The sequence below is a fragment of the Oryzias melastigma genome, linkage group LG13 (assembly GCF_002922805.2).
Source record: "Oryzias melastigma strain HK-1 linkage group LG13, ASM292280v2, whole genome shotgun sequence".
In the NCBI taxonomy this organism is placed as follows: domain Eukaryota; kingdom Metazoa; phylum Chordata; class Actinopteri; order Beloniformes; family Adrianichthyidae; genus Oryzias; species Oryzias melastigma.
Genome location: NC_050524.1, coordinates 10,820,483 through 10,832,246, shown reverse-complemented (window position 1 = coordinate 10,832,246; position 11,764 = coordinate 10,820,483). Strand labels below are relative to the sequence as shown.

Below are 11,764 nucleotides of genomic sequence, written 5' to 3'. Positions count from 1 at the left end.
TGTAGTAAACACATACATGCAGGTTAAAAAAAATAAATAAATGAAAACAATGAATTTTTTAATCCGTTTATGATCGGTAAAACTTTTTCAGAGCAAGAAAAAAAGTCTCATCCCTGAGCCCATAAATGAGAGGACTCAAACATCGGGAAGCCAGAAAAAAAATGACATAATTAGCGTATCTGACACTGGCAAAAAGATTTAAATCAATCTCGAGTGTAGCAGCTTCTATGAAGGGACACCAAAGCTGGATGAGACACAACAACAGCTGGAAAGCGTGAAGAATGACAGTTTTGAGGCCTCTTAATGTTGATTTTTTACTCTCTCCGGATGCGGCGTTGGCAACCTTCATTATTTTATAATAGGAGAAACAGATGACAATGCACATCATCAGGAAGAAAAATTGACTCACAGCTGATCTAAGATGGTTGTGCCATGTGTATAATATAAATACATTTACTGTACATACCATGTTTTGCTTGTAAATACTTAAAGAAGCTGAGGCAAAAAACACAGAGAGGATGATGATGCAGGGAACAGAGCTGATTCCGTGAATGATGAGGATGCAGTGCACCGTGCTGCGAGTGGAGCACAGCTCTGCGTGACGCAGGGGCATGCAGATCGCCGCGTATCGCTCTAGGGTCATTGCTACAAGAGTAATTGGTGTAACCATATTGTACAGAAGCACAGTAGTAGAAAATATAACACAAACGAAAACCTGCATTGTGAACCCAAGAGATGTACAAACAACCATAATGTCAGACATGAAAAGCAAAAAGCTGTCTGACATCAGCATCAGAGCAAACAAAAGGTAGCGAGCACTCGTGTGAAAAGACTCTGTTTTAAAAAAAGTCCCAATGAGCAACATGTTGATGCAAAGAAAAATGGTCACCAGGATCTGGATAATAATCAGTCGATAGGTGGGATAACGTGGTGCAAAACCACCAACTATGGAGGAGTTATCTGCCATTTTTCTGAAACACAAAGTTGAGATTTCTTTGAATAAAATAAAAGAAATAAACTTCCGTTCCAGAGACATGTGATGACCCTCAAACAGAAATGAGACTCTGCCTAGCCCAGACCTCTTATGAAGCACTCAAGAACAACATCAGCACAATGTTTGTTCTCTGGATGCTCTTTCCTTTTTATCTCCCACAGCGGGTCTCCTCTGAGAATAAGTTAGATTTCAAAACCACTTCCTGTTATTCTCTGCAGAAAAAAAAGCAGTAAAAGCTGCGCCTTGTCTTTCAGCAGTAAGACAACTTCGTAAGGAATGATTTGAATCAACAGCTTCACAGTAGCGAAATATGTTAACCACTTTCATTTGGGATTTTTCCCATAAATGTATCATACTCCAGGAGAAAACAGAGGATGGTAAAATGTCTCCTTCACCAACCTGTCACTGACTCAACACTACACTGGACAGACATTAGCATTTTGAGTCAGTAGGTCACACATCAAAGCTCCATCATGTGACTATCCAATGCAAAAAGGCTTTACAAACCATCATCTTGATGGACATGGAAATTATATTATCTATGGGCCACAGAAGTAAACAAAAAGTAAATAGGCTAACAAAAAAATGATGATATGTAAAGCTCAATTGCATTCAGGAAATTAGGTGTAGAAGCAGCAGAAAAAAACAGTACTGGATGATTGTTGGTGTCAAAGTTCATTGGATAACTGTGGTATGAAGCATTATCAAAATGTGCATGATCTGACCAGTTGAATAGCAAAGACCTAAGAATAAAACCCTGAGGCACTCCGCATTGCATGAAGACTCTGATTATTTAATTAGCTGAATCAAAATTCTTCCTTTATGCTTCTCTCTACCCCTACATTTACTCCTCCAAATGGAGAGCTATGGAAAAATAGCTTCTTCAAATTTGCTTGATCCCATCATCAGTAGTCACTGGTCACCTGCGTTAGCATGTAACTGTCAGTGTTCGGAAAGTACTCAACAACAATAACTTTGGAAAGTCATGCTGAAACAAAAAGTCGATGCCTACATTTCAGTGTAAACTTCTTTGCTTCAGAACACACCCACGTGAAGAAATGTGTTTCTCCATTACGATACTGGCAGAAGGATAGTCAGCCCTAAGTGCCTACCTCTACTTTAAAAAAAAAAAAAACAAGTTTTGACCATAAACCATCTAAATAGAACTGGACAAATCATGTGTTGAAGTCCCCCATAGGAAATGCATTACCTTGCACCCTCGCGAAACCAGGCCAGAGCCTTCGCCGTCACTTCCTGGTATGTCTGCCGCGATTGCAACCCGTCGAAAGTGATTAGTCGGAGTCGGTCTGAGACACGTTTTCAGAGGAAGTACTGTCAACCAATCAGAAGTGAGCTTGTTCCGACTTGTTCCGAAGACCCCCCCCAACTAACAAAGGGGGAGAGGAATCTGTCAAACGTTCGAGGCGGGGCCAGTGGGAGCCACATGCTCTTACTGAGGCATCTGATTGGTTCAATTCAGTTCAATTCAATTTTATTTATACAGCCCAAAATCACAAAGGAATTTGCCTCATTGGGCTTCAAAATATAAACAATTGTTAAAAACTAAACAGACTACATAAACTGGTTATCCCTGCCCTTAGACCCTCCCTCCCGGTAAGGAAAAACTCCTAAAAAAAACCTGAGTCAGGAAAAAAAGAAGAAACCTTAGGGATTCCCACATGAGGGAGAGATCCTATCCCAGGACGGCGATACCAGAACAGTTAAAGAAAAATTAGCTTCTACAACTACGTATCTAAGAGTTCATTCAGATAAAGCTGAGGGACAAGTGATGATTAAGTCCATAGTCAAGATGAAGCAGAAGTGCAGTCCACGACCAGGAGGACAGACGACCCAGCAGGAATCACTCTCACTCAGACATGCGGGATGGTGTCGGGGGCGTGGTCCACGGCCAAGAGTGGGAGCGTGGGCGATCCACCGAGGATCTGAAATCTCTCCCGCTCCCCAGAGGAGAGTGGGAAATAAAATTTGGTTAATTTATAACTTGAATAAGTGGCAATAAAGAAAAAAATATCTTTAAAAAAAAATTAGGATTAGAAAGAACGTGTTAAGAAGGAAGCATCAGAGCAAGAATGGTTATTTTGACAAATAAAATGACTGAGAAATAACTATCTATTTCTCAGTATAAGTCTATGGGACTTTGGCCTTGCAACCCGCGGATACTTCCTATTTGGAACACGGAAGGAGGGGGGTTTGAGTGTAACACAAGGCAAGTAAGCTGCCTTCCAAAATGCTTTTTCTCTTTAGTAAAAAACAAAAACGACACACAAACGCAAAATAAACCTTCAATTGCTGAGTGTCAGTTCGCCATCCTAGCGAGCTTGGAACTTTTACACCTTTTTTTCTTTTTTCTGTTATTCCTTAACTGGAGGTTGCTGATGGAATGAGTACTTCATGGTTTATTCATGAAGTTCAGACTCCATGGGCTTCATGGTTGCCACTGACTGAATATTGGAAATGGACAGAGTGACACTCCCCTCTCGCATACCAAAAAATACCTGCTGACTCCAAGACGCCAAAATTCTATAGAATTCTTTGGGAAATTACTAGTTATTACTCAGTCATTCTTTTTGGCAGAATAATTCTTGCGCTGATATATTTTCCTTAACACCTTCTTGCTAATCCAATTTTTTTGTCAATATGTTTTTTTTTCATCTTCATCACAGGTTATTCAAGTTGTAAACTGACCAATCAGATGCATTAGTAAAAGTATGTGGTGTCCACTGGTCCCCACTTTGAACGTTGGATTGACAGATTCTCCTGAGCAGCCGCTTACTCTAAAATGTCCCTAGGTGAGAGTGATTGTGTGGTCCTGCAACAGGTGGATGACCCATCTATGTAGCCCACCTTGTAGCCATGAAAAGGATGCAGTGGGTTAAGAAAATAGATGGATGGATGGATAGATGGATGGAGGAATCGTGGTGTTCTAATTTAGGATAATTTAAAGTATTTTATGGTCCGCTCTCCTCTTTTGATTTTTTAACTTGATGGAAACTAACTGCTTGACACACCTTAAGTTTTTAAAAGAGTTGACAAACACTATTTATATGACAAACAACAGAAGTTAATACGACAGTACTTGGGTTAAGCAATATATTTGAATTGAAAACAAGAAAAAGTTATGATAACACAACAGATCATGCATGATTTCCAGATATCCAAGCCCTACTCATGACTGATTACCTGGTTCTGGTGTGTTCAGCCAATTAGAGCATGCCTGAGCGGGGTATGTAGCAAAACATGCAGGAGTGCGACCCTTAAGGCCTGGAGTTGTCTATATTTCTGGTATAGATACTGCTTTACAAGATTGGCATTTTAAATGGTAAATGATGTATGGTCTATCTTGCTTTGAGGCCTTAAGCACTAATTCCCATTCACCCATACTCACATTCACACATTGAAAGCATTGTCTGAGGACATAACTCACATAGACATCAGTTTGGTGCCACCGTGTGTTTATTGTAATTTCTTCACCATTTATGAAACATTATCCAGTATAATAAAAACCAATCAATTTCCTAGTTCGAGTTATTTATTTTGCATTAACATGGATAAACGCATAAATGAGGACAAGGTAAAAGTAAGAATAACTTGGATGCATTTATGTACAGCTGATCAGGGTTTGTGTCTAAAAATTTATTTTTCCACTTCACATTTTGGCGTTGGGCATTCACAATATTCTGTACTGCAGCTCATGCACATCTATAAATCATCAGGGGTGCACATGGATGTAAACTCTTAGAGCAGAGGCTGCATCTGTCCCAATGGATCAAAATTATCCTGGGGGACTCCAGGATGATCCAGTCTGTTGAGGTCAGCCCTAACACCTTAGCCAATAATAACTATCATAAAGCATGAAAACCACCACTTTACTCCAACCTGACCCACATAGAAAAACCACATGCTTTTCACTTACAACACACCAGAGCGTAAAGATCACGCTATCAAGACTCCAGTGAATTTATCAAGAGAAAATATACCAAAAAACTTCTAAATGTCTTAATTCTACTTTCATCGTCATGTTCCTCGTTTTGGGTAACACCTTTAGGTACTCAGTGAATTACAGAAAAAGTATTTAATCATGAGGAAAGATGGTTAGTAAACACTGATGACTTTGACAGAACAGGTCAGCTTTTGATTAGATGTAAAGAAGTCGTCTCCTAAACCACAGAAGTGGTAGTTAAATTCCTGGTAACCACAATCACAAGATTAATTGTGACATTTTTAAACATTTTAAATCAGTGTCTGTCTCTCTTTCATTGGTTTGTGCAATTTGTTGTTTTTATTACTTTTGTCATATCAAGTCATGTCATTGACCATAAGTTTTTCTTGTATCAACAACTTAATTCACTTGTTTGGGGACACAATATATCGTCTTGCCTGTAAGGATTTTATAATATTAGTATTTCCCTATTACATAGAGCACACAAATAAGAGTCGTCATAATGCTAGTGATCCACCTTTGTGCTTTCTAAAAATACCTGATGAAGAAATAAAGTTTAAGCCAGGATGAAGCTGAACTGCATGTGCTGCAATCAGCAGTCAAAATAATTTTCTCTTGCTGTAAGTGTGACTTTCAATTTTCATTGACATTCTTCTCCAGTAATAAAAGCTGATTTAAAAAAAAAAAAATTAGCAAGAGCATTTATGTTTTGCTTTTTCTCAGTTGTCCAAAACCAAAAGAGCTTTTCAGTGCCAGGAAAAATGTTTCATCCCTGAGCCCATAAATGAGAGAACTCAGACATTTTGGTGCAATAAAGAACATGATATAATTGAAGTATCTTACATTAACATACAGGACCAGATTAACATTGAGCACTGCAGCTTCTATGAAGGGGCACCACAGCTGGATGAGGCAGAGTAGCAGCTGGAAAGCATGAAGACTAACAGTTCTAAGCCCTTTCAATGTTGACTTTTTATTCTCTCCCGACGCAGCTTTGGCTACTCTCATTATTTTGAAATAGGAGAAAAAGATGACAATGCACATAATTAAAAAGAAAAATTGACTCACAGCCGACCTGACATCACTGTGCCACGTGTATAATATGAACATTTCCACTGAACACACCATGTTTTGCTTAAAAACACCAAGAGAAGCTGATGCAAAAAACACAGAGAGGATGACGATGCAAGGAATAGAGCTGATTCCATGAATGATGAGGATGCAGTGCACCGTGCTGCGAGTGGAGCACAGCTCTGCGTGGCGCAGGGGCATGCAGATCGCCACGAATCGCTCCAAGGTCATTGCTGCAAGAGTGATTGGCGTTACCATATTGTACAGAAACACAACTATTGACACAATAATACACAACCAAACTTGCATGACCACCCTGAAGAAGGATAATACCAGCAGAATATCAGTAACGACTAACAAAAAGCTGTCTGACAGTAGCACAAGTGCAAACAAAAGGTAGCGAGCACTGTTGTGAAAAGACCGTTTTTTGAAAAATGTCACAATAAGCATTATGTTGATCCAAATAAAAATTATCACTAGGATCTGGACAATAATAACCCGAAAGTCAGCCTGTCGTTGCGCAGAACCACCAACCATGGAGACATTATCTGCCATTTATATCCCCTATAGTGTGAAACAAATGTTTAAATGTTATAATAGAACAGTAAAGTAAAGTTTAGTCTCTTAAATCAAAACAAAAACAAAATATTATCTTAAAATGAAAATAAAATGAAAATGATCATCATGATATCAATGTAGGAGCAACGTGTGTCTCCTGCTGACCTCTGAGCAAAAATGAAATGTTGCCGTCAACTGAACCTTTAAATACTGGTCATCTGGCATCAACATCAAATGAAATAGTCTCTGGTGGATTTATCACCACCTTCTGTTCACTTCAGAGTTCTTTTTTAGATTCTTTTCCAGCAAATATAAAAGAAACGATCAAACTTTGCCTGAAATGTGTTCAATTACAAAAGGAATAAAATACACAAAAACAAGTTTCAGCTAAAAAAAAGTAAAAAGATGAAAAATGACCACAATGCTAAAATCAAATTACCGATAAGACTTTTATTTGCCACTGTGTAGGTCATAGGTCACTAAAAGGGTTTTACACTCTCTAAGTTTGGAATTATTCATTTCCCAGGTTGAGATATTTTAGGTATTTCACTCCCAAGCAAGAAAAAGCGACAGATGATCGCAGCATCTGGAGTGATGGGAGGGATTTAGCTTCTATAGCTACTAATCAATGTTCCATGTTTCTGCACTATGAGGCCAGAACAGTCTCATGATTCAGAAATGGACACATTCCAATTCACAAATCTAATTTTATGCAAGCATGCAATATAAATTTGGAAATGCACATGTTGTGTTTAACAAATGCACAATAAGCGTTTCACAAATATACACACACCGTGTCTCTCAAATATGCACCCTGTGTTTTACAAAAACACAAATGTTTCACAAATACACAATAAATGTTTCCCAAGCATAATTTTTGGGAACACTTGTAATATAAACTCATAGATCATACTAAGTCCTGCATTTATAAACCCCCTCTCATTTGTGAATCTCTCCACATTTGTGTAGTGAATTTTGAGAATTTCCCAACATTTCTGGTCAACAAATGTCGTCATTGGCTAATGAATCTGTCAATCAAACTCATCAGCAAAATAAGTGTGTTCACTTTCAGCCAATCGTATGGCCCCATAGATTTTCTTCACACTTTCAAACTGATGGCAGATTGCTCAACAGTTCAAGGCAAGCAGCAAGCATGGCGGAAAGAACTACTCACGGGAATCTGTTGGCCCGTAAGTAAGGAATTTGCTCTATCATCCCCTCATTGTACACATTGTAATGTCATTGAATAATGAGTTGAAGTGTTATGCATAGCCAGTGACGTGTGAAGGTTTTGTGAACAATTAAGCCAAAACGTTTGCAGAGCACACCCGCCGCTAATTAGCTTAGCTCAAATACAGTGCGGTCATATTTTTTAAATGATTGAACTAACTTAGTACTTTGCAGCAAACAATCCATGTTTGTAGGATCCAAAATTGACACATGCAAACATTTTTTTCTGTTTGGTGATCAAAAGCTAGCATAAATGTTGGTGATAAATTAGCTATGTTTATTAGCCCTCCTCCCCAACCGTCACTGTCGTTAAAGGGTTAGTAATGGGCTGGGACAAAGCTAAAATAAGTATCCAGATATATTCCATAAGTTCATTGTTTAAAAGCATCAAAAATTTATCAAACCCCCCCCAATTTGTCAATTATTGTATTTGTCTGGGTTAAAAATATTTTTTTCACCTGCATTGAACAGTTTTGAGGTAAAAATAAAATATAAAAGTAAAAACAAATATTTAATGTGGACCATTCCTGAGCGGGATTCGAACCCATGACCTTCTGAATGTGAGTCAGCAGCCATAACCACTGCACCGTCTAGTGGCGGAATCTGGAATGCATGTCAAACTTAAATTTAAACCGGACAATCTGCAATGTGAAAACAGGAAGTCATTGTTGATGGTTTAAGGTGATCACCACAACACAACTTTGAGAAGGGGAGGGGGGGATTGCAGCAGAAGCTGAAAGTTCCAGGGATTCTAGTGTTAAGGCCAAGAACACAAGATGAGTGACATCTCTCTATATGAACGGACTAATTGAAAACCCTGCTCTGAATTTAAAACTGCCGCAAATGATTGGCAATAAGCGAGTGACGAAATTAAGCTTTATTGGGAAAGTCACGTGATCCTACACAATCTAAAGCGAGTGCTCGATACCCCACCAGTGACACTTCCACTTTGAGAGATTCAATAAAGAGTCAAGCCGCCTGCTCAAGCAAAACATCACAAAACAGCCAAGATGCACTTTGCTGCATTACCCACACATATTTTAACTGCATTCAAGGCTGGATTTTGTTGTTGGCTGCAAATATTTAAAATTAAACTTAAAGTTAGTCATCAGTTTATGTAAGCTTTTGGTAAGTTTATGTTGTCATCATGTTTTAAAAAGTAATAACAGAAATCTGTAACAATAAATGGCTTCACCAACCACTTATGAGTGGAAAAAAACATGTTTGTGTTATCATTCGTATTCTATAAAAAATGACCAAGAAATCATGATTTATTACAGGGTATTTATAATCACTATTTGCTACATTTTCCTTATCTTTTCTCCTGTAATATTGTCTTAGTTGTATATTCTCTCTCTTCTGTCTGATCTTGCTTAAAAGAATTGCTGGTAATTCGACACAAATGCTATCAGACACTGCAACAAATAGTTTTGTCATCTGCATACAAATGAAAATGCCTGTCATTTGTATGCAATATAATGTTTTTGTGTCATAAAGTTTCCATCAAAGATCACGAGAAGAAACTGAGTTCAACATTCAATGGCTTTTTTTTTTTAATACAGCAGAAAAACATTTCTGATGGTACAATATCGTACTGCACAAAACAAAAACTGTTTTGTCGTTAATAGTTAAAAAATGTATCTTAAAGTCTAACACCTGGGAATAAATGCTTTTCTTTTCCAGGGTAGAAATGTATTTCAACAAAAAGAACCTACGTTATGCTTCTTTTTATCAATCCAAAACTAAAAGTGTTTTTCATTGCAAGGAAAAATGCTTCATCCCTGAGTCCATAAATGAGAGGACTTAAGCATCTTGGGGCAACATAAAACATGATATAATTAAAGTACTTCAGTTGAACATATGACAATAGATTCATTTTGAGCATGACAACCTCAATAAAAGGACTCCAAAGCTCGATGAGGCACAGCAGCAGCTGGAAAGCATGGAGAGTCACTGTTTTAAGCCCTTTTTGAGAGGACTTCTTATTCTGTCCTGACGCAGCTTTGGCCACTTTCATTATCTTAAAATAGGAAAAAGCAACAATGATAAAGATAATATAAAAGTACAGCTGACTTATAGCAGTTCTCAGATCCCTGTGCCATGTTTGTAACAGGAACATGTCTGCTGAACACACCTTGTTTCCTTTGTAAAAGCTTGAAGGCGCAGAGGCAAAAAACACAGAGAGGATGACGATGCCATGAACAGAGCTGATTCCGTGAATGATGAGGATGCAGTGCACTGTGCTGCGAGTGGAGCACAGTTCTGCGTGACGCAGGGGCATGCAGATGGCCACGTATCGCTCCAAGGTCATTGCTGCGAGAGTGATTTGTTCAACCACACCATACAGAAACACAACTATGCAGAGCACAATGCATGATGGGACTGGGATTGTCAGTTTATAATAGTACAAAACCAGAAGAAAGTTAGACATTATTAACATGAAGCTGTCTGATAGCAGCATGAAAGCAAAGAGGATGTAGCGAGCACTGGTGTGGAAAGACGTGCTTTGAAAAAAAGTCACTACGAGCATCATGTTTACGAAGAAAAAAACAACTACTAAGAACTGCACGATGATGACCCGATCGTTTATCTGTCGGAGCAATTCAATAATACTAGAGCTGTTTGTAGCCATTTGCAGCTTATATCCCCTGGAAAATGAAATTCAAAATATTGCATTCACTCAAATCATACTTCATTGGAAACGACTCTCATAATTGCAGTGACAGCTTGAAGCAAATATTTAACAACTTGCAATTGTCTCCCTTTGCTCCAAACATGATTCTCTTGAGCTTGAACAGCAGAGCAACTGCTAAAAATGAACAATATCAGAAACAACAGAGATGAATGAAAATAAAATGACACTTAAAGGATATCAGTTTTAAAGCAAACATGTTATTTCATCATCTGATAAGAAAGAAGTGAGAAGTTAGTCACCATCACTGCATTAACAAGAATGAAAACCTGTCGTTACCCCACAATGTGGTAGCTTCCTGACACGACATGAACAAACGATAAAGCACACACCTTAAGAATACAATCAATTTAAAGTTAAAGAAGACAGGAGGATGGACTAGTTGTACCCTATGAGTAATCTCCACGTAGCATCCAGTCCGACTGGGATTCATCATATACTAAGTTCTTAGAATGATCAACAATCTCACTGGATGAATGACATTTGTTATTAATATTTAAACAGTAATAAACAATTATTGTTAGTCATGTGTGAAGAAGAATATTTACAGAGTACACACTGATGCATGTTACTATGGAGTCGGGAAAGAGCCAAAATGAAATAAATATATACACCATTAAATTAATAAATAAATCTGTCATTATTTATTTAAAAGTGGCAATAAATAAATAAATGTTGAAATGAATGAATAAATGTTGAAATAAATATGGCAATAAAATATTAAAATGGAACATTTAAACATTTAATGACATATTTATTTATTTCATTGTCCCTTGTAGGTTAAAAGAGCCAAATTGAAATAAATACATTTAATATGAAATAAATAAATAAATGTGTCATTAATTATTTAAAAGTGGCATTAAATAAAAGTTTAAATAAATAAATAAATGTTGAAATAAATGTGGCATTAAAATATGAAAAGAGCCATTAAAAAGCACTTTTTAAAATTTCATAATATATTTAATTATTTCATTGCCGGCGTGGTAGAAAAGAGCCAAATTGAAATAAATAAATTTAATATGAAATAAATAAATAAATCTGTCATTAATTATTTAAAAGTTGCATTAAATAAATAAAAGTTTAAATAAATAAATAAATGTTGAAATAAATGTGGCATTAAAATATGAAAAGAGCACACTTAAGTATTTTGTGACATATTTATTTATTTCATTGTCCCTTGTAGGTTAAAAGAGCCAAATTGAAATAAATAAATGTAATATGAAATAAATAAATGTATCATTAATTATTTAAAAGTGGC

At 37.1% G+C, this 11,764-nt stretch overlaps 3 protein-coding genes across 3 annotated transcripts; all 3 read right to left on the bottom strand.

Moving 5' to 3' along the window:
* LOC112149382 (odorant receptor 131-2-like) lies at positions 1 to 1,207 on the bottom strand. Its single transcript, XM_024277037.2, has one exon. The coding sequence runs from the start codon at positions 1,034 to 1,036 to the stop codon at positions 68 to 70; it is 969 nt and encodes a 322-aa protein (XP_024132805.2). The 5' UTR covers positions 1,037 to 1,207; the 3' UTR covers positions 1 to 67.
* A 2,262-nt stretch (positions 1,208 to 3,469) lies between these two features.
* LOC112149856 (odorant receptor 131-2-like) lies at positions 3,470 to 7,233 on the bottom strand. Its single transcript, XM_036214662.1, has one exon. It carries the CDS (start codon positions 6,579 to 6,581, stop codon positions 5,658 to 5,660), a length of 924 nt encoding a protein of 307 aa, XP_036070555.1. The 5' UTR covers positions 6,582 to 7,233; the 3' UTR covers positions 3,470 to 5,657.
* A 1,990-nt stretch (positions 7,234 to 9,223) lies between these two features.
* Positions 9,224 to 10,446, bottom strand: LOC112149383 (odorant receptor 131-2-like). The gene has a single exon (XM_024277038.2). The coding sequence runs from the start codon at positions 10,444 to 10,446 to the stop codon at positions 9,526 to 9,528; it is 921 nt and encodes a 306-aa protein (XP_024132806.1). The 3' UTR covers positions 9,224 to 9,525.
* Between the last annotated feature and the right edge of the window lie 1,318 nt (positions 10,447 to 11,764).